We start from the raw sequence: 26,761 nt of genomic DNA, 5'->3' as shown, positions 1-26,761 counted from the left end.
CAACCCAATGCAACTATTCTATGGCTCTGTGATCTTTAAGGACCCTTCCAACCCAACCCAACCCAACCCAACCCAACCCAACCCAACTCAGCCATCCCATGGTTCTGTGAGCTTTAGGGACCCTTCCAACCCAACCATCCCATGGCTTTATGATCTTTAAGGACCCTTCCAACCCAACCCAACATAACCCAACCATGGTTCTATGAGCTTTAGGGACCCTTCCAACCCAACCATCCCATGGCTTTATGATCTTTAAGGACCCTTCCAACCCAACCATCCCATGGCTTTATGATCTTTAAGGACCCTTCCAAACCAACGCAACCCAACCCAACTCAACCCAACCATGGTTCTATGAGCTTTAGGGACCCTTCCAACCCAACCATCCAATGGCTCTGAGACCTTTAGGGACCTCCCCCAACTCAACCCAACCATTCTATGGCTCTATGATCTTCAAGCATCTTCTCAACCCAACCATCCCATGGCTCTATGAACTTTTGGGATCCTTCCAACCCAATCCAACCCAACCATCCCATGGCTCTATGAGCTTTTGGGACCTTCCAACCCAACCCAACCCAACCCAACCCAACCCAACCATCCCATGGCTCTATGAACTTTTGGGATCCTTCCAACCCAACCCAACCCAACCCAACCCAACCATCCCATGGCTCTATGAGCTTTTGGGACCTTCCAACCCAATCCAACCCAACCATCCCATGGCTCTATGAGCTTTTGGGACCTTCCAACCCAACCCAACCCAACCCAACCCAACCCAACCCAACCATCCCATGGCTCTATGAGCTTTTGGGACCTTCCAACCCAACCCAACCCAACCCAACCCAACCATCCCATGGCTCTATGAGCTTTTGGGACCTTCCAACCCAATTCAACCCAACCATCCCATGGCTCTATGAGCTTTTGGGACCTTCCAACTCAACCCAACCCAACCCAACCCAACTCAATCCAACCATCCCATGGCTCTATGAGCTTTTGGGACCCTTCCAACCCAACTATCCCCTGATGCCATGACTTTATGATCCCCCTGCACTGATGGCATTCACTCTTTGCAGGCACCACAGGAAGGCACTGAGGAGCGTGGCCTTCCACAAGCACTACCCGCTCTTTGCCTCAGGTTCAGACGACGGGACCGTCATTGTGTGCCATGGCATGGTCTACAAGTACGTGGGAGTCGGGCCAGGGGGCTTTGATGGCTTCCCATGGGGCGGGGGGACAGCAGAGGGTCGGTTATCGGGCAGAGGGTGCAGAGCATCGATGGGGTGACCCCGTGGGTGGATCCAGAGCCCCACACTGACCCATCTCCCCACAGCGACCTGCTGCAGAACCCGCTGCTGGTGCCAGTGAAGGTGCTGAAGGGCCACGCGCTGACCCTGGACCTGGGCGTCCTCGATGTCATCTTCCACCCCACACAGCCGTGGGTCTTCTCTTCCGGAGCCGACGGCACCGTCCGGCTCTACACGTAGCTACTGCCCAACACCAGCACCCCAATGACACTGACACCCCAACTCCAGAACCCCAACACAGGCACCCCAACACCGGCTGGGAACATCTCCGCTCCTACCCATGGACTCCGGAACCTTTCTTATTTCTCATTAAACTGATTTTTGGGTACAGAGCCACATCTCCGTGTTCTCCACCTCCAGCTCAGCCTGGGCTGCACCAAGGAGCGCCCCAGCACCCCAGTTCCTGTGCGGTGCTGCCCAGCGTGGTGCCCTCCAGCCCCCCCACAGAGTGTTTGTGGGGTTTCTCCTTGCTTGCCTGCCCCACATCATCTCCCATGGCCAGGAGAGATGCTCCCGAGCTGAATGCACAGGACCTGCACCCACTTTGCCCCACAGGGACACATATAGGGGGTAACATTGTCCCATAGCACGCCCACAGAGCCCACCCCACAAACACCCAGAGCTCCCCAACCCTCCAGCTTCCCCCCCCCCCCCCAGCCCCACGTGCCGCCCTCTGACCCCGCGGTCCCGCAGCCGCACCGTGAGCTCATCCCGTCCCGCCGTGAGCTCAGTGCTGGCCATGGGCCAGGATTGGGGAACTTCCCCGACCCACATTGACCACACGGCCCTACAGGACCCCACTGCGGGACCCACATCCGTGGGGTTTGTTCCCTGCACAGCCCGAACCCCGTGTGGGGACCCCAAAAATTCTGCTCCTGCTGCTCCAGAGCTGGGCAGTGGGATCAGGGCTGGGGTGTAAGCAACAGCAAAAGGCCGGGGCACATCTCCCCCTACCCCAGGTTGTGGGGTCAGAGTCAGCCTGGGTCCTCAGAGGCTTAGGATCAGCCCCATACGGTTCCTGGCCCCCCGCCCCACAGCATAGGGCCTGACCCACTGCTGCCCCACTCCATCCACCCGCATTCATTCTGGACCCCACTGAAGCAGCACAGATGCAGCACAAGGAATGAGGGACAAGGCCCCCTACCCAAGGCCCCCCCCCTCCACTTCCAAACCCTCTGCCATCATTAACGCCCCCCCCTCCCCCACTAACAAAGCCCCACTTGGGCCGCATCCCTCACCCCACACCACCTCCCAGCCAGGAGCAAAGAGCTTTATTATCGAAAAATAAGTTTATGTACAGGCGTGTTTGGGGACGCTCACATTCCTGGGACCCCCCAACCACCACGTAGGGGTCCGTTCACCTGCTGTGCCCATCCTGGGGGCTGGGGGCTCCCATGGCTCGGAGGGGGGGGGGGGGGGGGAGCGGAGGAAGACGATGGCGCTGCGGAGCGGGGTGCCCGTGGGGTGGGCGCGTGGCGATGGCTGTGGGGCTCTGACCCCATAGCGCTGCGTGGGGTCAGAGGATGCGGACGAGGCGGCCCAGGGTCTCTGCCACCTTCATGCGGACGGCGGGGACCGGATCCTTCAGGAGGAGGTTGAGGGCTGTGGGGAACAGAGCACGAGGTGAGGGGGGAGTCAGGGTTTGGGGCTGCCCATCTCCCTCCCCCGGCCTCCATCTCCACCTTCACACACATCAGGAGGGGGCACCACGACCCCAAATCCCCTCCGGGATCCCAAATCCACTCTGGGAATCCCCTGTGTCCTTGGGGTCCCCAGATCCCGTTGGGGGTCCCAATTTTCACTTTGGGAATACTGTATCCCCCCCTTGGGTCCCCATATCCCCTTGGGGTCCCCAAATGCGCTCTGGGAACACCATACGCCTTTGGGGACTCCAAATGCTTTTTGAAGAACCTCAATCCACAACAGGGATACAAAACCCCTTTGGGGACCCCAAATCCACTCTGGAGACCCCAAATCCCACTGTGAACCCCAAATCCGCACTGAAAATCCAATATCCCTTTCGGAACCCCAGATTCACTTAGGTGATTCCCAAATACTCTTGGGGATTCCATATCCACTTTAGGAACCTCAGATCCCCCTTCCCCCCCCCCCCCCCTTGGACCCCAAATCCACTTTGAGACCCCTACATTCCCTCGGGGACCCCAAGTTCATTTTGGGAGCACCACATCCCCTTGGGGTCCCAATATCCCCTTTGGGGACCCCAAATTTCCTTTGGGAAACCCATATTCCCCTTGGAGACCCCAAATCCCCCTATGGACCCCAAATCCATTCTGAGAACCCATATATACCCTTGGGGACTCCAAATTCACTTTGAGGACCATGAAATACTCTTGGGGACCCCAAATCTGCTTTGAGGATCCCAAATCCTTCCAGGAAACCCAAATTCAGTTTGGGAACCCCACATCACCTTCAGGGTCCCCCCAATCCACTTTGAGAACACAATATCCCTTTTGGGGACTCCAAATCCTTTTTGAAGACCCCAAATCCACATCAGGGACCCAAATCCCCATTGGGGATCCCATATCCACTTCGGGGACCCCAAATCCCCATTGGGGACCCCATATCCACTTTGGGGACCCCTGCGGACCCCGTATCCGCTTTGAGAATCCTACATCCCCTCAGGGACCCCAGATTCACTTAGGAGACCCCAAAATACTCTTGGAGACCCCCCACAACCCCCTGGGAATCCCATATCTATTTCGAGAACACTACGTCCCCCTTTAGGACCCCGCAATCCCTTTAGAGACCTCAAATCCCCCCATTTTGAACCCCCAAAATCCTCTCTTGAGGACCATGGAAAACCCCAAATCCACCTGGGGACTCCCGGAACTCCTTTGGGGACTCTCTATCCCCATCGGTGACCCCCTCAGGATCCCCCTCAGCGGATCCTCCCCCCCCCGGGGGAACGTCCCAACTGGGGGGGGTTGGAAGAAGGTGGAAGAAGGAGGGCAGTCTGTCCCGCAGCCGCCCCTCCCCATCGCGCATTTCCCAACGCCGGCAGCCGGCAGCCGTCCTTCCGAGCAGCGCAACCCCACTGCATTTCGCCATCCCGTTTTTCCAGGAGCTGTTTATTTTACCCGCAGCGCAGGAGAGCTCCCCCTCTCCCTCCCCCTCCCCCTTCCCCCCCCCCTCCCCCTCAACTCGCCCTGATTTATGCCACATCCCCCTCCTGCTCTCCTCATCCTCCGCCCCGGGGGTGCCCCCCCCCCCCCCCCCCCCTTCGGCCCCTCCCGTCGCTCCCCCCCATTACTCACACCCGGATTATCTTTCACTGTTGCTAACAGACAGCCCTCTTTCTTCTGGACGGGGCTCAGGGAGCCAACGGAAAGATAGTTTTTCCTTTTTTAGTGTTTTTTAAGCTCTCTTGGAACGAGCCGAAAGTTTCCGTGCATTACTCTATACTATGAGGTCACCAGTGACAAGGAAAAAATCCCTGAAATCCAGGAAAATTACTTAACTCTGCTCCAAAATGCCACCGGCTTCAGTCGGGCTTTTTATGAGCCCTACGCCGGGAGCCGAGCGCTGCCCCATCGCTGGGAGCGCTGCCCCATAACCAGGAACCCCACTGCGTGGTGTCCCCGTCTGCTCCCCGTGCTGTCACGGAACTGGTAATGTTGGAAAAGACCTCCAGCATCCCCGAGTGCAGGGCTCAACTCATCCCCACCACGTCCACCAAAGGGTCATAGAGGTTGGAAGAGATCTCCAGGATCCCCAACCCCAACCCATCCCACCATGACCCTAAATGGATCCATAGGGTCATGAAGGTTGGAGAAGGCCTCCAAGATCATCCAGTTCAACTCCAAGCCCAACCCACCCCACCACGACCTTAAACAGAACCACTGAGTCATCAAGGTAGGAAAAGAATTCAAGGATCCCCAGCTCCAACCCCAACCCACCCCACCATGACCCTAAATAGTTTCATAGGGTCATGAAGGTTGGAGAAGACCTCCAAGGTCATCCAGTTCAACTCCAAGCCCAACCCACCCCACCATGACCCTAAATGGAACCATTGTGTGACCAAGCTTGGAAAAGATCTCCAGGATCCCCAGCTCCAACCCCAACCCACCCCACCATGACCCTAAATAGATCCATAGGGTCATGAAGGTTGGAGAAGACCTCCAAGGTCATCCAGTTCAACTCCAAGCCCAACCCACCCCACCATGACCTAAAATGGAACCATTGTGTCACCAAGCTTGGAAGAGATCTCCAGGATCCCCAACTTCTACCCTAACCCACCCCACCATGACTCTAAATAGAACCACTGAGTCATCAAGGTAGGAAAAGACTTCCAGGATCCCCAGCTCCAACCCCAACCCACCCCACCATGACCCTAAATGGATTCATAGGGTCATGAAGGTTGGAGAAGGCCTCCAAGGTCATCCAGTTCAACTCCAAGCCCAACCCTCCCCCCCCCCCATGACCTAAAATGGAACCACTGTGTCACCAAGCTTGTAAGAGACCTCCAGGATCTCCAACTCCAACCCCAACCCACCCTACCATGACCCTAAATAGATCCATAGGGTCATTAAGGTTGGAGAAGTCCTCCAAGGTCATCCAGTCCATCCCCAACACACACCCCCATCACCATAAACAGACTCACAGAGTCATCAAGGTTGGACAAGACCTCCAAGATCCCCGAGTCCGGAGGTCAACTCATCCCCACCTTGTCCACTGTGGGGTCATTGACATAGTTGGAAGAGACCTCCAAGATCCTCAACCCCAACCCCAACCCACCATGACTGTAAATAGAACCACAGACTCACTCAGGTTGAAAGAGACCTCCAAGATCATCCAGTCCAACCCCAAACCACCCTCACTGTAACCCTAAATAGAACCCATGGAGTCATTAAGGTTGGAGAGGGCCTCCAAAGTCACCCAATCCAACTCCACCGTGCCCACTACCGTGTCCCCAAGTGCCACATCCCCACAGTTCTTCAGCACTTCCAAGGACGGTGACCCCACCACCATGCCCGACCCCAGGCAGTCTGTGCTGGTGCCAGATTGCTCTTTTTGGGAAGAAATGTTTCCTAATCTCCAACCTGACCCTCCCCTGGTGCAATTAAGGTCACCCCCTCCCGTCCCATCGCTGTGACCTGCCAGCAGAAGCCAACACTCTCAGGTGACAACAACCTCCCTGCAGGAGCTGTAGGGAGCGATGAGCTCCTCCTTGTGTCCCCTCTGCTCCAGCCTGACCCACCCCACAGCCGCAGTGCTGTGCTCAGACCCTTCCCCCTTCGTTGCCCCCTGGACACTCAGCACCTCAACGTCCCTCTCGCGGTGAGGAAGGACTCTGCAGGGTGGCAGGGTGGGCACAGCGTGGGGTCCCCCCGTGGCACTCACCCGAGATGAGCTGCTCCAGGTCCACCTGGTGGCAGTGGTCCTCCCCGACATGCAGCACGAGGAACCCTGGGGAGGAAGGTCGGGGTTAGGGCTCGATGGGACCCAGTGGGAATCCCCAGAGCTGAGCATGCAGAAGGGTCACAAAGAGCCACCCTGGGGAACGTGGGGATGTGGGTCACAGAATCACAGAATCACAGAATCGTAGGGGTTGGAAGGGAGCTGCAGAGAACATGGAGACCAAACCCCTGCCAAAGCAGTTCCTATACCAGGTCACACAGGCTAGCCTTCAATATCTGCAGAGCAGGAGACCCCACAGCCCCCTGGCAGCCTGTTCCAGCGCTCCGTTGCCTCACCTACAGAAGTTCTTACGCAGATTCATGCAGAACTTCCTCTGCTGCAGCTGATGGCTGCTTCCCCTCGTCCTGTCTCCACGTACCGCTGAACAGAGCCTGGCCTCACCACCACGGCCCCCACACCTCAGATATTTACAGACCTGGATCGCTCCCCTCTCAGCCTTCTTTTCTCCAGGCTGAACAGACCCAGCTCACTCAGCCTTTCTCCATAGCAGAGATGCTCCAGGCCCCTCGCCATCTTGGTGGCCCTCCGCTGGACTCTTCCCAAGAGATCCCTGTCTGTTTTGTGCTGGGCAGCCCAGAACTGGACGCCGTGCTCCAGGTGAGGCCTCAGCAGGGCAGAGCAGAGGGGGAAGATCGCCTCCCTCGACCTGCTGGCCACGCTCTGTGCAATGCACCCCAGGACGCCGTTGGCCTTTTTGGCCACGAGGGCACACTGCTGTGCCCTGGGTCCAACCCACGGTGCTGAGGACGTCGTCTCAAGCAGCCCACAGCTCCACAGTGTCGGCGTTGGGCAGTGGTGGGACAGCAGGAGAGGTTGAACCCACCCCCAAACCCCCACCACCCCTACCAAGCACGTCCCTACACAGAATCACAGAATCATTACGGTTGGAAGACACCTCCAAGATCCCCAAACCCAACCCCAACCCATCCCTACTAAGCCACGTCCCCAAGTGCCACATCTCCACCCCAGGGATGGGGATCCCACCACCCCCCTGTGCCAACAGCCACTCTTTCCAAGAAGGAACGGTTCCTAACACGGCGCTATGCTTAATTCCTAAGGAAATGCTGTCAGTTTTCACAGATTACAATTTGAAAAGCCATTAATTGCATCGCAGAGACGCGCCGCCAAGTCTGACGCGTCCTGAGGAACGTTTCATAAAGACCAGAAAGAGGAACGAAAAAAACGATTTCATCACCACAAGTGAAATGATGATAAAGTCACGGCTCAGACGGACTCTGCCACAAAAGCTCATCCTGCGATGGCAAACCTGACAGCAAAAAGACAAATCTGAACCATTTGCCAATAGTGAATTGCCAAGCAATGTATGGAAAGCACGGCAGATATAATCTCTCCCCATTAAAAAATCAGGTCCCCTCGGCGGCCTGGAGGACCGAAGGAACAGGAAAATCTACTGAGAGAAATGCAGAGAGCAAAGCTGCTCCTTTCCAACCGGTGGTGATGGATGAAAGCGCTGATGGCACCGACACGGCTCGACTCTGCTCTCGTTAGAGGTACTGGAAATGAAAGTAAGGTCGCCAATGAATTGGATTCTTTGGGGCTATGAAGAGGGACGACCTCTTGGTTTGGCAGGACGTACGTTTCTGAAGAACTGCTCTCCAGAGGGAGGCACAGGACGAGGGAAACCAGAGCACAAATCTCTGATGAACGCCTCACAAGGAACCACGAGCGCCGCCACTGAACCAGAGCGGTGCGTGAGTTTCACAACAACAAGGTCAAACATCCCACTGGTTTCATGCTGCTCTCTTTATGTTTTCAGAAAAAAACACAAGTTCTGTTGCTTATTTAAGTTAAACTATCCTATGTATTTTATATGTGGCCCAAGGTGACTCCTCTTCACTCAGTACAGGTGAAGGTGAGCCAAAAGGTTGGACTCCCTTGAGACAGATGATGGAACCACGGGACGATTGGGTTGGAAAGGTCCTCGAAGATCGTAGAGCCATGGGATGGTTGGATTAGAAAGGTCCTCGAAGATCATAGAGTCACAGGATGGTTGGATTGGAAAGGTCCTTAAAGATCATAGAGTCACAGGATGGTTGGGTTGGAAAGGTCCTCAAAGATCATAGAGTCACAGGATGGTTGGATTGGAAAGGTCCATAAAGATCATAGAGTCACAGGATGGTTGGATTGGAAAGGTCCTCAAAGATCATAGAGTCATGGGATGGTTGGATTGGAAAGGTCCTTAAAGATCATAGAGTCATAGGATGGTTGGATTGGAAAGGTCCTTAAAGATCATAGAGTCACAGAATGGTTGGATTGGAAAGGTCCATAAAGATCATAGAGTCACAGGATGGTTGGATTGGAAAGGTCCTTAAAGATTATAGTCACAGGATGGTTGGATTGGAAAGGTCCTTAAAGATCATAGAGTCATAGGATGGTTGGATTGGAAAGGTCCTTAAAGATCATAGAGTCATGGGATGGTTGGATTGGAAAGGTCCTTAAAGATCATAGAGTCACAGGATGGTTGGATTGAAAGGGTACTTGAAGGTCACAGAACCCTGGGAAGGCTGGGTTGGAAGGGTCCTTAAAGAGCCATGGAACGGATTGGGTTGGAGTGGTGCCCCCACCAGCACCTCTGCAGCTCCATGAATCCACTGCTATGAACCAGCACAGTGCTGCCAGCCCTGCACAACACTGCCCAACTCTGCACTGCCTTTATCATAACAGGATGAACTTTATCACGATCTGGTCAGGGTCCGTGCAGCTGACGGGGTGCAGCGGGGACCAAACACCCCCCCCCAGGACCCCATAGGGGTGCAGAGTAGCATGGAAACAACAGCACGGAGCAGGCACAGCCTTACCGATGAACATGGGTGCAGCTGCTCGGATTTCCACCCAGGAGCTCTTGAAGTAGAAGAGGTTGGTCAGAACCAGACGGTTCAGCATCTCTGGGTAGCTCTGCATCTGCAGGATGCAACGCAGAATCACACAGCTGGAAGGGCTGGAAGGGACTTCTGGAGATCCTCCAGTCCAAACCCCCCAACTGGCCGCCCTCTTGGCCACCAGGCTTCACGGTTGGCTCACAGTCAACTGTTGGTCAACCATTATTCAACCACTGGACAACCATTGGTTGACCACTCAACTCTTGGTCAACCATTAGCCAACTGTTGGCCAATTGCTGTTCAACCACTGGTGAACCTTGGGTCAACCATGGGTCAACCGCTGGTCAACAATTCAAGTCCAATCATTTTCTGGATCTCCAGTTCAACCTCTGGTCAACCTTTGGTCAATCATTCAATCACTGGTTAACTGTTGATCAAGCGTTGGTCGACCATTGGTCAATTGTTGGTTAACCAGCGGACAAACATTCAATCATTGGTCAACTTTTGGTCACTCACTGGTCAACTGTTGGACAACTATTAGCCAACCATTCAAGTCCAATGGTCAACCATTTTCTAGATATCCAGCTGAACCACTTGTCAACCATTGGTCAACCGTTCAACCACTGCTCAACTGTTGGTTAACTTTAGGATCAACCAGTGATTCAACCATTAGCCAACCACTTAACCAGAGGCCAACCACTGTTCTACTGTTGTTCAACCATTGTTCAACACTTGGGTTGAACATCCATCTGTCAACAATTAGGTCAACCATTGGTCAACCACTGTTCAACAATTGGGTCAACCATTGGTCATCCATTGGCCAACCATTCAACTACTGGTCAACTGCTGGTCAACTATTGGTCAACAGTTGGTCAACTATTGGTCAATCAATCACTGGTCAACCATTTTCCAACCGCTGCCCACCCGCTGGCCAGCCGGGCAGCACTCACCAGGTGCTTGCAGACGTTGTTCATGAACTCGCCGTAGTGCAGGCTCCGGTCCTCACGCAGGTGGTTCAGGAACATGTCACACAGCCCCTCACAGCCCATGTTGGGGCCGCACATGCGCAGAGCAAACTTGCAGGCCTGCAGCACGCACACAGGGGGAGGTTGCAGCGTGCCGGGGGGCTCAACGCATCGCCGCATCGCCGCATCGCCGCCCCCCCCGTGCCGTGCGCTCACCCTGACGACCTCAGGTTTGGGGTCCTGGAGGTGCAGCAGCAACGTCACCAGCCCGTTGAGGATCTGCTCGAAGAACGCCTCGCAGTCACCCTCGCTGAATTTGGTCAGGTTGCCGAAGAGCACGATGGATGAGCGGCGGAGGTCGGGCTGCTCCTGCAGGCGGGGACAAGCTGGGGCTCAGGGGCCGCCGCTGGGTGTGAACTCCCGAATTTCAACCCAATGTCAGCCCCATCCCCTGGGCCGGAGCCCCACAAGAGGAAGGGAACAGATGGGGGACGCTGGGGACAATGTTTCCGTGCTGCATTCACCTCCAACCATTTGAGGGAGCTCAGTAATGCCCACCCTATGCACAATGCCCAGCCCAGACCCTGCGGTCCATCAAGACCCCGTGCCCAGAGCAGGCTCTGCCAGCCCGTTCCCTTACGCTGTCAAAGAAGGGCCGGATCCTGATGGCGATGTGCAGGAGCGTGGCCCGCACGTCCCTCTCCTCCAGGTACTCCAGAAGCTTGGACAGACTGGTCATGGCCTCTAAGGCCACCAGGTTGTTGGGGTCGTCTCTGTCATCCATGCCGTTGACCATGGACGCCAGCAGCTTGGCCCCATGCTTATGCACCTGTGAGGGAAGTGATGAGAGCTGGAATTGAAATTACAGCATAAACCCACGGTAAGTCTGCCACCACTTCGCCTTTGCAATTTGGAGGATGGCTGGGAAAAGGACAAAGCACAGCCCTACACCGTGGGGATGTGCAAGAATCGTAGGATCACCAAGGCTGGAAAAGACCAACATCATCCAGTCCAACTGCAAGGGAGAAGGAGACCCATGGCAGCTGGGAATTGTTAAGGTTGGAAAAGAGCTCCAAGATCCCCAACTCCGACCCAAACCCACCCAAACCCACCTCCCCATCACTCTAAATAAACTCATGAAGTCATTTAGGTTGGAGAAGACCTCTGAGATCCCCTGTCCAATCCCAACCCATTCCACTACGACCCTAAATAGTCATAAAGGTTGGAAGACACCTCCAAGACCTGCAACCCCAACTCACTCCTACCATGACCCCAATTAAAACCACTGAGTCATTACAGCTGGAAGAGACCTCCAAGATCATTCAGTTCAAACCCAACCCATCCCACCATGACCCTAAATAGAACCACAGGATCATTCAGGTTGGAAGAGACCGCTAGGATCACCCAGCCCAAATGCAAACCACCCCACCACCCCCTCTGACCATGTCTCCAAGAGCCACATCCTCACATCCTCACATCCTCACATCTATTCAATCCCTCCTTGGATGAGACTCCACCACCTCCCTGTGCACTTCTGGCAAGATTTCCCCCAGTGCCCGACCCCAAATCTGCCCTAGCACAAATTGACCCCACCTCACCACAGCCCCTTTGGGGTCACTGCAGGGAGTCCAGAGCCACTCTGGCTCCAGCACTATGGGGCAGCTGTGGCCCCAGCGCAGATCCCAAAGGACACGGAGCAGCATGCTGAGCACCTGGGAACCACGGGGGGGCTGTAGGACCCTAACATGCCACAGAGATTGCCCTGCTCGGCTCCTGTGTGTGGGGTGGGAGAGCAGGAGGAGGATGGCTGGGCTCCCAGGATCAAACCATCACGGAATCATTGGAGTTGGAGAAGACCTCGGAGATCCCCAACCCAACCCATCCCTACTGACCACGTCCCCAGGTACCACATCTCCATGCTTCCCGACCACCCCCAGGGGTCGGTGACTCCACCCCCACCCCAGGCAGCCCATTTCCAGTGCCCGACCACTTCGGAGAAGAAATTTCTCCCTCATCCCACCATGCCCACCGATGACAGCAGTGGGACGCAAAGGCCGCGCCACCGCACTGTCATCAGGGTGAGGACGTGGCCAACAGCCCCATTCCCAGAGCAGGCAGTGCCCCCCATAAGCACCCCCTCCCCAGCCCCAGAGGACCCGACCAGCTCCGTGCCGTTTGCTCCCACCTTTTCGGGTGCCCCCATGGCGATGTTGCCCAGCCCCCGCAGCGCCAGCACGCGCACCAGCAGACACGGGTCCTTCTGCCGCCCCGTCAAGCTGTCCATCACGCTCTCCAGCAGGATCAGGTCGTTCACCACGTTACTGCTCAGCAGCTGAGGGAGAACGGAGCGATGGGATGGCAGCCCCCCATCCCACGGGTGGCTGAGGCGGTGGGTAGGGAGCTGCCACTGCTTTCTGCCCAGGGCGAGACGCCTGCTCCTGGGTTTCAGCTCTGGATTTCAGCTCTCAGTTCAGAACTGCAAACGGGGAACTCCTCACAGCCCTCAGGTCCAGGGAACACGCAGGGATGGAGGGCACCGACAGCTGGGAGGGACCCAACCCCATCCCTGGAACCCACCGAGCTGAGATCACTTCTGGGTGAGCCGAGGGCAGCAGGGAGAGGCTGGGGCCTGAGGGGAAAAGCACGGCCCCAGCTGCAGAGCAGCAGCACAGCCCCATGGCTCCGGCAGCATCCCCACAGGCACTGCCCCATGGCTCCAGCAGCAGGAGCACAGCTCTGGGAACATTCTCATTGTCAGAGCAGCAGAGCACACGTCTAGGAGCATCCCCAGCTGCAGAGTAGCAGAGCACGGCCCTGTCACCCCAGGAGAATCTTAGCAGCTGGAGCACAGCTCCTCGCACCCAGGAGCATTCCCAAGAGCAGAACAGCAGGAGCACAACTCCACAACTCCAAGAGCATCGCCAGCGGCAGAAGCATAGCTCCAGGAGCATCCCCAGCAATACGGCAGCAGGAGCACAGCCCCGTGGCCCCAGCAGCATCGCCAGCAGCTGAAGCGCAGCGTCAGGAACACTCCCAGCGGTGCAGCAGCAGGAGCATGACTCCAGGAGCAATCCCAGCTGCAGAGCAACAGGAGCACGGCCCCCACGACTCCAAGAGCATCCCAGCAGCAGGAGCTCAGCCCCAGGAGCGGCCCCAGCAGCGGGAGCACAGTTCCATGTACCAGGAGTAAATCCAGGAGTAGAGCAGCAGGAGCACGACCCCGTCACCCCAGCAGCGTCCCCAGCAGCAGGAGCACGGCCCCACAGTTGCGGGAACATCCCAGCAGCAAAACACAGAGCTCCTGGCAAGCAGTGCAGAGCCCCGCAGTGCTGTCAGCTGCTGGCCGTGCGCCGAGCCGGGGGCTGCCGGGGCTGCTCTCCCACTGACCCCCACCCCTGGGGACCCGGCTCACTGCAAACAGAAATGGAGGAGCTGTTAATGACACGGGTTAACGAGCTGTGTGGAGCTGCTGGGTGCAGGGCAGAGCAGGGGCTACTGCAGGTGGCAGTGACCAAAATCTGGCACCTCATGGCAACCCATGGCACAGACCTGGCATCCCACGGTGTCCCCGGGCACAGACCTGGCACCCAAAGCAGGGACTCCATGGCACAGACCTGGCACCTGGCACAGGGATCCCATGGCACAAACCTGGCCCCAAGTGCAGGGACCCCATGGCACAGTCCTGGCACCTGGCACAGGAACCCCATGGCATAAAACCTGGCACCCCACGGAACCTTGTGGCACAGACCTGACATCCCATGGCACACTCCATGGCAAAGAATCCATGGTGCCCCATGGCCACAGACCTGGCACCGGGATCCCACAGCACAAAACCTGGCACCCCATGGCACAGACCTGGCACTTGGCAAAGGGACCCCACGGCACAAAACCTGGCACCCCATGGCACAGACCTGGCACTGCACGGCACCCCATGGCACTGGGATCCTTGGGACTGCCTATGGCACACCATGACGCCCCACGGCACAGACCTGGCACTTGGCGAAGGGACCCCAGGGCACAAAACCTGGCACCCCACGGCACCCCATGGCACAGACTGGGCACCACCAGCAGTGCCAAGAGGGCCCATTGCCACCGCTCCCCGACGCCGCAGCCCCGCGGCCGTCCCCTCCCGGCTCTCACTCTGTCATCTCCGTCACCGGCACTGCCGCGAGCGGAGGGACCGAGCTCTCACCTCATCAGTTTGGAGAGAGGGAGACACAGGCATTTGCTTCCTTCCCCTCCCGCCCCACGGTGAGGCAAAGCCGCTATTTTAAACCCCCTCAAAAAAAAAAAAGGACGCCGAGAGCCAACCGCGCTCCAAAACGAAAGCAGATTCTGGGATGGGAGCCAAGAGCCGGGGCCGGCGGCTGCCACGGCCAAACAGAAAATAAAAACAGGGCCCTCGTCCCGGGCTGCTTAAAGCAGCTGAGAATTTAAAAGGTGGTTTATAAGCGAGGATATAGCTCTGCCTTGTTGGCATAAGGCGTTCCTTTATGTAACAGAACCTCCTCGAGTGGCCCCGGGCTCGATGGTGGTATGGAGATACGGTTACGGGTTCTGGCGGGGAGAGAAGAAGCCTTGAGTCACCTCATTCCTGGGGTGGGACGTAAAGAGGGAGCTCGGCGCTGCTGCTGCATGGCAGCCGCACGTTCAGGGCCGGAGCCTGCATGCTTCCTCCGCTGGTCCCTCTGCTGCAGGGTTAGGATGGCACGAAGGGATGAGAATACAGCCCCACTGTGGTCAGCAATGGCGCTGCCTCGACCCTAAGCATGCAGCAGAGTAGGTCAGGGCTGAGCTGATGGAAGGGAGTTCAATGGAGAAGGAGCTGGGGGTCTTGGAGGCCAAAGGTTGACCCAATGGTTGAGCATGAGACAGCACTGTGCCCCGGTGGCCAAGAGGGCCGATGGTTGATCAGTGATTGATCAAGAGACAGCAGTGAGCCTCAAGGCCAAGAGAGCCAATGGTTGAACAACAACTAACCAGCGGTTGACCAGTGATTGACCGTGAGCCAGTAGTGCGTCCTGGTGGCCAAAAGGACCAATGGTTGACCACAAGCCAGCAGAGTGCCCTTGTGGCCAAGAAGGCCAACAGTTGACCAACTGTTGACCAATAGTTGACCAACAATGGACCAGTGGATGACCAGCGATTGACCAACAGTTGACCACGAGCCAGCAGTGAGCCCTGGAGGCCAAGAGAGCCAACGGGACCCTGTGGTGCATTGCCAGAGTGCAGCCAGCAGGGCAGGGAGGTGCTGCTCCCCTCTGCTCTGCCCTGCAGGCACTGCTGCAGCGCTGCGCCCGGCGCTGGGCTCCCAGTTCAGGGCAGACTGGGAAGTGCTGGGAGAGCCCAGCAGAGGATGTGGGGATGGGGGGGCCTGGAGCCCCTCCTGGTGGGGACGGGCTGAGAGCCCCGGGGCTGTGCAGCTGGGGGAGAGAAGGCTGAGAGGGGTGTGAGCAGCGCTGATGGGTATCTGGGGGGTGGGGGATGGAAGAAGGGAGCCAGGTTGGGCTGGAGGAGCTCCAGAGGTCCCTTCCAGCCCCTATGGATCTGGAATTTGGGGATTCTGCACGGTTCTGCCCCGCTCACCTCAGCCAGGAAGGCGGTGGCAGTGACGCGTTGGCTGTCGAAGGCGCTGCTCAGCGTGGGGACGAGGCTCTTGACAATGAGGGGCAGGCGGGGGCCAGCATGCCGTGCCATGGAGCTGCAGGGAGAAGGGACTGTCAACCACACAGCCCTCAGCCCCCGGTCATCAATGCCTTGTCTCCAAATGCCACCAGCCCCCAGTGCCCCCATCCCCAATGCCTTCAGCCCTCAATGCCCGCCACTGATGCCTGCAGTTCCCCAATGCCCCCAACCCCCAATTCTTCCAGTCCCCCAGTGCCCCCTGTCCCCAGTGTCCCCAAGTCCCCAATGCCCCCATTTCCAACGCCCGTCTCCACTGCCCCCAGTGCCCCCAGTCTTCAACGCCCCCTGCCCCTCAATGCCCTCAGTTCCCAATGCCACCATCCGCCACGACCTCATCCCTGGTGCCCCCAATCCTCAATGCCCCTGTCCCTAAAGCACTCAGTCCTCAACATCCGTGTCCCCCAATGCCCCCACTCCCCAACAACCCTGCCCCTCATGCTCCCTGTCCCCGATGCCCTCACCCTCCAATACCCCCTTCCTTGTGCCCCCACAGCCCCTGCCCTCACCCAGCCAGCACAGTGACGCCCTCGTGGTGCCGCTCAGGGTTCTCCATCAGCTCCCATCCGCCAGCACTGCCCACAGCCGTGGCCACAGCCTCACTGCCACCCCGTGCCAGCATGGCCCGCAGCGTCTGCACTGCACAGCTGGGGAGAAGCACGGCGACGTCACACTGTGCACCATCGCATCACATTGCCATGCTGTACCATTACAGCACGTTATCACGCTGTGCAGTCACACCGTATTGCCAGGTTGTACTGTCACGCCGTGCCATCGCACCGCATCGTCACGTTGTACCATCAGACCAAGTCACATCACACCATCGCGACGCTTTGTCACGTCGTACCACCGCACAGCGCTGCCACACTGCACTGCCACGTCGCACCTTCACTTTGTCAGAGGGCTGGAGCACCTCTCACATGAGGAGATGCTGGGGGAACTGGCCTTGTTCGGCTTGGAGAAGAGAAGGCTGGGGGGAGACCTCATGGTGGCCTTGCAGTGATTGGAGGGAGCGAATAAACAGGAGGGGAACGGCTGTTTGTGAGGGTGGGTGGCGACAGGACAAGGGGAATGGTTTTAAACCGAGCCAGGGGAGGTTTGGGTTGGATATGAGGAGGAAGTTTTTCAGCCAGAGGGTGGTGAGGCACTGGCACAGGTTGCCCAAGGAGGCTGTGGACGCCCCATCCCTGCAGGCATTGGAGGCCAGGCTGGATGTGGCTCTGGGCAGCCTGGGTTGCTGGTTGGCGACCTGCACACAGCAGGGGTTGGAACCAGATGAGCATTGGGTTCCTTTGCAACCCAGGCCATTCTAGGATTCTGTGATTATTATGTTGTGCCAACACACTGTGCTGTCACCCTGTACCATCACACCACACCGTCACCCTGTACCATCACACCACACCATCACCCTGTACCATCACCCCACGCCGTCACCCTGTACCATCACACCACACCATCACCCTGTACCATCACCCCACCCCGTCACCCTGTACCATCACACCACATCGTCACCCTGTACCATCACCCCACCCCGTCACCCTGTACCATCACACCACATCGTCACCCTGTACCATCACCCCACCCCGTCACCCTGTACCATCACACCACATCGTCACCCTGTATCATCACCCCACCCCGTCACCCTGTACCATCACACCACACCGTCACCCTGTACCATCACCCCACACTGTCACCCTGTATCATCACCCCACCCCGTCACCCTGTACCATCACGCCACACCGTCACCCTGTACCATCACCCCACCCCGTCACCCTGTACCATCACGCCACACCGTCACCCTGTACCATCACGCCACACCGTCACCCTGTACCATCACCCCACACCGTCACCCTGTACCATCACCCCACATCGTCACCCTGTACCATCACCCCACGCCGTCACCCTGTACCATCACCCCACACCGTCACCCTGTACCATCACCCCACACCGTCACCCTGTACCATCACCCCACGCCGTCACCCTGTACCATCACCCCACACCGTCACCCTGTACCATCACCCCACACCGTCACCCTGTACCATCACACCACGCCATCACATTGCACAGCCACATCACGCCATCACACCACACCACCACACTGTGCCTCCCAGCCCGGTGCTGCAGAGCACAGCCCCATAGCAGGGCTGCCCCCCATCAGTGCAGGAGCAGCTCCATGTGTTGTGACAACACCATTACCATGACCCAGGAGAGTGGGCTGAAAAGGAAAGCAGTCCAGAGCTGCTGGAGGGTGGTTTTTTTTGCATTAGTATTTTATAGGTGGGGATTATTTTGCTGCGAGCGTGGAGCAACATATGGGAACCATACGTTATCCTGTCGCAGCAAAACAAGTATTGGTGATGGAGCAATCCTGGCTGTCAGCGTGAGTGCAGATGGAGAACACACGGCTCAGGACGGCGTCCCGACACAGGCGATGCCAAACCACCACTGCCAACCACAGCTCTGCCAAGGAACAGAGCCAACCACGGACCACCACTACCACCATCAGCCAAGGGCCACCGCCAGCAACCACAGCTGTGCCAAGGACCACCACCAACCATGGACCAACACCACAACCATGGAACCACCAGCAACCATGGGCCACCAGCACCCATGGACCACTGCCAACCAACGACCACCACCACCATCAGCCATGGATCACCACCAACAACCACGGCTGTGCCAAGGACCACCACCAACCATGGACCAACACCACAACCATGGAACCACCAGCAACCACAGACCACTGCCAACCAAGGACCACCACCACCATCAGCCACGGATCACCACCAACAAACACAGCTGTGCCAAGGACCACCACCAACCATGGACCAACACCACAACCATGGAACCACCAGCAACCACGGGCCACCAGCACCCATGGACCACTGCCAACCACGGACCACCACCACCATCAGCCACGGATCACCACCAACCACGGCTGTGCCAATGACCACCATCAACCATGGAACCACCACCACAAACATGCACCAGCACCAACCATGCACCACCACCACAGCCATGGACCAGTGCCACAACAATGGACCACCATCATCCATGGACCAGCTCCACCAACCACAGCTGTGCTGAGGACAACCGCCAGCCGTGGTTCACCACTGCCAACCATAGCTGGTGCCGCAGACCACCACCAACAACCATGGACTACCACCATCAGCCATGGGCCACCACCAACAACCGCAGCTGGTGTCGAAGACCACCACCAACCATGGAACTCCATCACCAACTGACCAAATGCCAAGGACAACCATCAACCACAGACCACCACCACCAACTACAGGCCACCTGATAGTTTCAGCTACAGCTGCTGCCAAAGACCAGCGCCAACGATGGGCCACTACCACCAATCACAGCCACTGCCAAGGACCGCCAGCACCAACCATGGACCATCACCATCAGACATGGACCACCGCCTCCAGCCATGACTGGTGCCATGGGCCACTGCCACCAACGACAGCTCTTACTGAGGACCACCACGAACCATGGATCACCATCACCAATCACGGCAGGTGCCATGGACCACCACCACTAACCGCAGCTTGTACCGAGGCCCATCATAAGCCACAGACCACCACCATCAGCCACAGACCATCACTGACTGTGTCTGGAGCTAACGACCACTGCCAACCACGGACCACCACCACGAACCACGGCTGGCGCTGAGAACAGCAGCAGCCCTGGATCTGTCCCCCGTTTGCTCCTGGGCTCCAGCCCCCCACTATGGGGTTGCCCCCGGACCCAAACCTGGATCCCACTCCAGCTGTAGGACAGGGAAGAGCTGCAGCATCAGCAGCAGCAGCAGCAGCACATCGCGGGGAGCGCTCTCAGTTCCGCACGGCGAGAACCCTGCGTGAGCCCCAGAACCCCGCACGGTACAGGTGGAGCCGCAGTCAGCCCAGGAAAGCTGCAGCAGGATCGATTTCCTTGCAGCACACGAAAACAGCAGCACAAAAGCCTCTGGCAGACGCTCGCAGAGACCTGATCCTCCCCTTGCTCCGGGCTCGGCCTCGCGGCAGACGCAGCACGAGGCTGCTCCTGCGGGACGGACGCTTCACGGCGTTTGCTTTTCCTACAGACGCTTCCTTCCTCTCCAACAAAGGCTGTGTCTTCCAGCCTCCCCTTCCTGCCAAGCTATCGTGTTCACCTTTACCGTCGCTCTTTGGCATTTAAGGATCAGGGAGATTCAGCATTCAGAACGCGGCCAGGAAGCGGCTTTGATATTGTAACCAGCTCCTGGGACCGAGCTGGAATTTCACATCTCGGCGCGTCAGACAGAGCCTCTTCCCCACCATCCATCAGTGGTGACTTCACGGTTACGTGGCCCCGGCCACCAGCTCACACCCAATGTGGCCACGCAGCCACTGGCCACCCGGCCCTGGGCATTTCTGGAAGGGTCTCACGCAATGCCACTGCCTCGATGCTCTCCAAGCACAGGTAATGCCAAGGACCGCCATCAACCACGCATCACCACCAACAACCACAAGCCACAGACCATCACCATCCACCACGGACCACTACCACCGACCACAGACCACCGTCAGCCACGAGCCATCACCAACAATCATGAACCACCAGCACCAAGCACAGACCATCAACAACAGCCATGCACCACCACCAACAACCATGTACCACCAACAACAACCATGTACCACCAACAACCATGTACCACCACCAACAACCATGTACCACCACCAACAACCATGTACCACCACCAACAACCATGTACCACCACCAACCATGTACCACCACCAACAACCATGTACCACCACCAACCATGTACCACCAACAGCAACCATGTACCACCACCAACAACCATGTACCACCACCAACAACCATGTACCACTAACAGCAACCATGTACCACCAACAGCAACCATGTACCACCACCAACCATGTACCACCACCAACAACCATGTACCACCACCAACAACCATGTACCACCAACAGCAACCATGTACCAACAGCAACCATGTACCACCACCAACAACCATGTACCACCAACAACCATGTACCACCAACAACCATGTACCACCACCAACAACCATGTACCACCAACAGCAACCATGTACCACCAACAGCAACCATGTACCACCACCAACCATGTACCACCACCAACAACCATGTACCACCAACAACCATGTACCACCAACAGCAACCATGTACAATCAACAACCATGTACCACCAACAACCATGTACCACCAACAACCATGTACCACCAACAACCATGCACCACCACCAACAGCCATGTACCACCAACAACAACCACGGACCGTCACCACCACTCGTGGACAACCACCATCAGTCATGATGCATCATTACCAACCACCACCATCAGCCACGGATTGCCACCATCAACTATGGACCACCACCATCAATCACGGACCACCATCACCAATCGCAGACCGTCACCACCAACCGTGGACCACCAGCAACAACCAAGGACCACCACAAATAGCCATAAACCAACCACAAACCGTCAACACCAACCGTGGACCACCAGCAACAACCGTGGACCACCACAAATAGCCATGAGCCATCACCATCAGCCAAGGACTACCCCCATTAGCCACAGGGTGGCCCTCGAGCTGCTGCGGGATCCCGGCCTGCTGCAAGGATTGCTCTGCTCATCCCCTGAGGGTGGGGTGGGAGAGCAGGAGGAGATGGGCTGGGCTCCCGGGGTCACATCGTTGTGGACTCTGGGTTTGGAAGAGGACCTCTGAGATCCCAAACCCAACCCCAACCAACTGTGTCCCCAGGTGCCACATCTCCCCAGTTCCTGAAGACCCCAGGATGGTGACCCCACCACCCCCTGGGCAGCCCATGCCAATGTCCGACCGCTCTTTGGCTCGAGAAACATTTCCAAACATCCAACCTGACCTCGGCTCGTACCCTTCCAATGCCGAGACACAACGCAGCGTGGGATCCTCCGCACCAGCAGGGCAGAGAACTGGGAGAACTGGGAGAAAACCACGCACGCAAAAAAAAGCCAAACCCAGCAGAGCCCAAATCACAGCTCAAGGCCGGCTCTACCCGAGCGGCCGTGTCGCGCCGCGTGCCACACCGTGCGAATGATCCACCCGGCGTTACCTGCAGGGCTGGAGGCTGCGGGACAAGGCCGCGTGGCTGCTGCTCCTCCTCTCCCTGCCCTGCAGGCTCTTCGGTAGCTGAACACCCACGGTGCAGCTGACGCGCAGCAGGAGGGTCACGAAGAGCGGCGCGTAGAGCCCCAGCACCGCCGGCCCAGACTCCGGCGCAGACATGATCTCATGCAGAGCACATGTGGCCTTGGGGGGGGGGGGGGGGGGGGGAGAGGGAGAGAAACAGAGAGAGAGCTGAGGGGGGGGGGAGGAGGATTAGGAGGGATCCCCCCCACCCCCGGCCCCGCACCACGCCGCTGTCTGTTGGTAAATAGCGGAGGTTGCGGCTCCGCGCTCGCACAGCGCGTCCCAAACGCAGCCCCGGTGCTGGGAGAGCTCTGCAGACCCACGGGGGAATATCAAGCTGGGCTTTGGGGTCACAATGCAGAGCCCCCAGCCCCCGGTGGCAGGGCAGCACCCAGCTCCTCTCTGCCCAGTTTACACCGCGCCGCAACCGGGGGGAGGTGAGAGCAGAGCGGGGCGGCCGGGCTGCACCACCTGCATCGGGTCCTTTGCAGGAGGAAATTTTCACAGCTGTTTTCCTGCTCAGAGAGCTGCCAAGCGGGGTTTATTTTATTTTTTTTTTTTCGGAGGGGATAAAAATGCAAAGCGCTCTCTGCCCCGCCGAGAACGGACACCTGAGAGGGTTTTACGAGCGGCGGATTAGCGCCGACGGGCGTCACGCCGCCTTCCAGACCCGCGCCTGGCACGGCCCCCGAGCGCGGACACCAGGGACACTCACGGCCATGGGCAGCGGCGTGGCCACGCGCTCTGAGCTGCCGCCCAGCAGGAAGGCTCTGCTCTCCTTGTAGGGCACGTCCCGCCCCACCTTCTCCAGCAGCTGCTCCAGGATCTGTGCCGTCAGGCTGGGCTCCACAGCCAGGGCCCGCCACATGGCACACGTGTGGCTGCGGGGAGCAGAGGAGAGAGGGGCTGGGTAAGGACCCTTCCCACCCAACCATCCCGTGGTCCTTTGATCTGCAAGGACCCTTCCCACCCAACCATCCCATGGTCCTTTGATCTGCAAGGACCCTTCTGACCCAATCATTCCATGGTCCTATGATCTGCAAGGACCCTTCCAACCCAACCATTCCAGGGCTCTGTGATCTTGAAGGACCCTTCCAACCCAACTCAATCCATTTCATACGGTCTATTAAAACTCCACCAGTCCAACCATTCTGTTCTCTTTGAACTTTAAGGACCCTCCCAGTGCAACCCATCCTATGGCTCTATGATCTTTAAGGACCCTAACAACCTAACCTAAGTGAACCCAACCTATCCCATGGTTCAATGGTCTATTAAGACCTTTCCAACCCAATTATTCTATGGCTCTATGATCTTCAAGGACTCTTCCAATCCACACCCACCATCCATGGTTATATGATCTCAATGGGCCCTTCTAATCCAACCATTCCACAGCTCTATGATTTTGAAGTACCCTTCCAACCTAACCCAATCCATGCCACGGTTCTGTGATCTTTGAGGACCCTTCTAACCCAACCCTACCATCCCATGACTCTATGATCTTGAAGGACCCTTCCAATCCAACCAACCCATTCCATGGTTCTACGCTCAGGGCTCAGCCTGGGGCCAGCTATGACACCGTGGAGCTCTGGCTTTGCTGAGCTGCCCCACTCCACAGCCCTGACTGCCCCAACCACACTCAGCTTCGCTCATCCACTCTACTTACACCCCTATGCCCCACAAACCCTCGGCAGCAAGCGGACACAACGATCCTTGAGCTCCCAGCAGAAATTCCAGCAAGGGGGAAGGAGCCAAAAAGCTTCAGGCTGCACATAAAGCAAAAGCTGCTCTGGATGCAGGTACCTGTCGAAGGGCAGCGTGCTGCCCAGCAGGCTGGACACCACCACGCCGGTGTGCTGGGCTGCCAGGATGTACACCGTCTGCTGGGCTGCCTTGCGCACGTGCTCCTCGTCCACCTCCTGCAGCTTGCCGTGGATGATGCTCATGATGTCGGGCACCTGTGGGGCAACGGGGGTGGCGCTGAGATGGGGGAAAGGACACGGCGAGAGCTTGAGGGGAGTTGGCTGTGGTGTCCACTCGTGCCGGTGACACTGCAGAATGTGTCACGGTGCTCTGCCAGCATCTGGAGTTCAGCAGTGCCGTGGGGTTGGAACAGGATGATTGTTGAGGTCCTCTCCAGCCCAACCGTCCCAGTGCTCTATGATCTTTAAGGACATTTCCAACCCCCAAATCCCATGGCTCTATGACCTTTTAGGATCTTTCCAACCCACCCATCCTACTGTCCCATGATCTCCAAGAACCCTTCTCACCCCCAAATCCCATGGCTCTATGATCTCCAAGAACCCTTCCCACCTATCCCATGGCTCTATGACCTTCAAGGACCCTTCCAACCCAACCCACGGCTCTATGACCTTCAAGGACCCTTCCAACCCAACCCACGGCTCTATGACCTTCAAGGACCCTTCCAACCCAACCCATGGCTCTATGACCTTCAAGGACCCTTCCAACCCAACCCATGGCTCTATGACCTTCAAGGACCCTTCCAACCCAACCCATGGCTTTATGACCTTCAAGGACCCTTCCAACCCAACCCATGGCTCCATGACCTTCAAGGACCCTTCCAACCCAACCCATGGCTCCATGACCTTCAAGGACCCTTCCAACCCAACCCATGGCTCCATGACCTTCAAGGACCCTTCCAACCCAACCCATGGCTCTATGACCTTCAAGGACCCTTCCAACCCAACCCATGGCTCTATGACCCTGCCAACCCCACCATTCTCCAAATCTTCAACCCCAGCAACTGGAGCAGAACAGGGGGCGATTCCCCCGGCCCCGCTGTCTGCATGATGCACGGCAAGGCACGGAGGAAGCGCATGCACAGCCCAGACCTGGCAGCAAATCCCCGAGCTTAGCACGGAGCTGCCGGGATTTAGCGTCAGGTCGGGTTTCAGGATCTGGGCCGGACGGGGTCTGGACAAAAAGGGAGCGATGGGGAGGGGTCAAGGGGGGAGCGGGACGTTAGCAGGAGCTGCTGCGCACAGCCTGAGCCGAGCGGGGAGAGCCAGTGTTTCCAATTAGTGCAGGAGAAAAGGGGGAGCTTAGTCCTACGGCGGTGGATTAGAGCAAAAAAAAATATTCCTTTTCGGAGTGGGGTGCAGAACGGGATGGGGATGGGGGTGGGATGGGGATGGGATGGGATGGGGATGGGATGGGGATGGGATTGGGAGGGGATGGGATGGGATGGGGAAGAGAATGGGATGGGGGTGGGATGGAGATGGTGATGGCATTGGGATGGGATGGGATTGGGAGGGGACTGAGATGAGGTGGGGAAAGGGATGGGATGGGGATGGTGTGGGGTGGGGATGGGATGAGGTGGGGATTGAGAGGGAATTGGGATGGGATGGGGAAGGGGATGGGATGGGAATGGGATGGAGATGGTGACGGCATTGGGATGGAATGGGATTGGGATTGGGAGGGGATTGAGATGGGGTGGGGAAGGGGATGGGATGGGGATGAGGTTGGGAGGGGATTGGAATGGGATGGGGAAGGGGATGGGACGGGGATGGGATGGAGATGGTGATGGCATTGGGATGGGATGGGATTGGAATTGGGAGGGGATTGGAATGGGGTGGGGAAGGGGATGGGATGGGGATGGGATTGGGAGGGGATGGGATGAGGTGGGGATTGGGATTGGGAGGGGATTGAGAGGAAGAGGATGAGATGGGGATGGTGTGCAGATAGATAGGGATGGGTTGGAACTGGGATTGGGAGGGGATGGGGATGGGGATGGGATTGGGATGTGGATAGAGGAGGGGATTCGGATGGGGAGGGGATTGGGATGGGGATAGAGGAGGGGAAGGAGATGGGGAGGGGATTGGGATGGGGATAAAGTGGGGATTGGGATGGGGAGGGGAAGGAGATGGGGATGGGGATTGGGATGGGGATAGAGGAGGGGATTGGGATTGGGATGAGGTGGGGATTGGGATGGGGTGCGGTTGGGATGGGGAGGGGAAGGAGATGGGGAGGGGATTGGGATGGGGATAAGGTGGGAATTGGGATGAGGTGGGGATGGGGATGGGATGGGGATGGGATGGGGTAGGGATTGGGATGAGGAGGGGAAGGAGATGGGGAGGGGATTGGGATGTGGATAGAGGAGGGGATCCGGATGGGGAGGGGATTGGGATTGGGATAAATTGGGGATTGGGATGGAAAGGGGATGGGGATGGAGTGGGAATTGGGATGTTGATCAAAACACGGTGGTGATGGGAGGAGTGACAGCTCCAGGGAGTGTGGGGCAGGTGATCATACAGCCAGAGGTTCAGTGGGAATGGTCACATCCTTGCAGTGCCCAAAGGGAGTTGATAAACTGGAAAGCGACTGCGCAAGGGCAGAGAGTG

General features: G+C 57.6%; 2 protein-coding genes across 2 annotated transcripts in view; one reads left to right on the top strand and one right to left on the bottom strand.

Annotated features, from left to right (window-relative positions):
- Positions 1-1,478, top strand: part of BOP1 (BOP1 ribosomal biogenesis factor) — a gene marked incomplete at both ends in the record, with an annotated part of 49,130 nt that extends 47,652 nt beyond the window's left edge. The window contains 2 exons of the mRNA XM_079533376.1: positions 1,068-1,175; positions 1,325-1,478. Coding sequence (XP_079389502.1) covers positions 1,068-1,175; positions 1,325-1,478 — 262 coding nt within the window. The remainder of the gene's footprint in view (positions 1-1,067; positions 1,176-1,324) is intronic.
- A 1,336-nt stretch (positions 1,479-2,814) lies between these two features.
- Positions 2,815-26,761, bottom strand: part of LOC306944775 (maestro heat-like repeat-containing protein family member 1) — a gene marked incomplete at both ends in the record, with an annotated part of 68,569 nt that continues 44,622 nt past the window's right edge. Inside the window, 12 exons of the mRNA XM_079533375.1 lie at positions 2,815-2,900; positions 6,660-6,725; positions 9,557-9,659; positions 10,528-10,662; positions 10,759-10,911; positions 11,183-11,371; positions 12,728-12,874; positions 16,129-16,243; positions 16,734-16,871; positions 22,327-22,523; positions 23,119-23,284; positions 24,204-24,358. Coding sequence (XP_079389501.1) covers positions 2,815-2,900; positions 6,660-6,725; positions 9,557-9,659; positions 10,528-10,662; positions 10,759-10,911; positions 11,183-11,371; positions 12,728-12,874; positions 16,129-16,243; positions 16,734-16,871; positions 22,327-22,523; positions 23,119-23,284; positions 24,204-24,358 — 1,650 coding nt within the window. The remainder of the gene's footprint in view (positions 2,901-6,659; positions 6,726-9,556; positions 9,660-10,527; positions 10,663-10,758; positions 10,912-11,182; positions 11,372-12,727; positions 12,875-16,128; positions 16,244-16,733; positions 16,872-22,326; positions 22,524-23,118; positions 23,285-24,203; positions 24,359-26,761) is intronic.

The sequence above is a fragment of the Tetrao urogallus genome, assembly GCF_951394365.1.
Source record: "Tetrao urogallus genome assembly, chromosome: 3".
Lineage (NCBI taxonomy): Eukaryota > Metazoa > Chordata > Aves > Galliformes > Phasianidae > Tetrao > Tetrao urogallus.
Note: the sequence above shows the minus strand (reverse complement) of the source record. Positions and strands in the feature narration are given on the sequence as shown.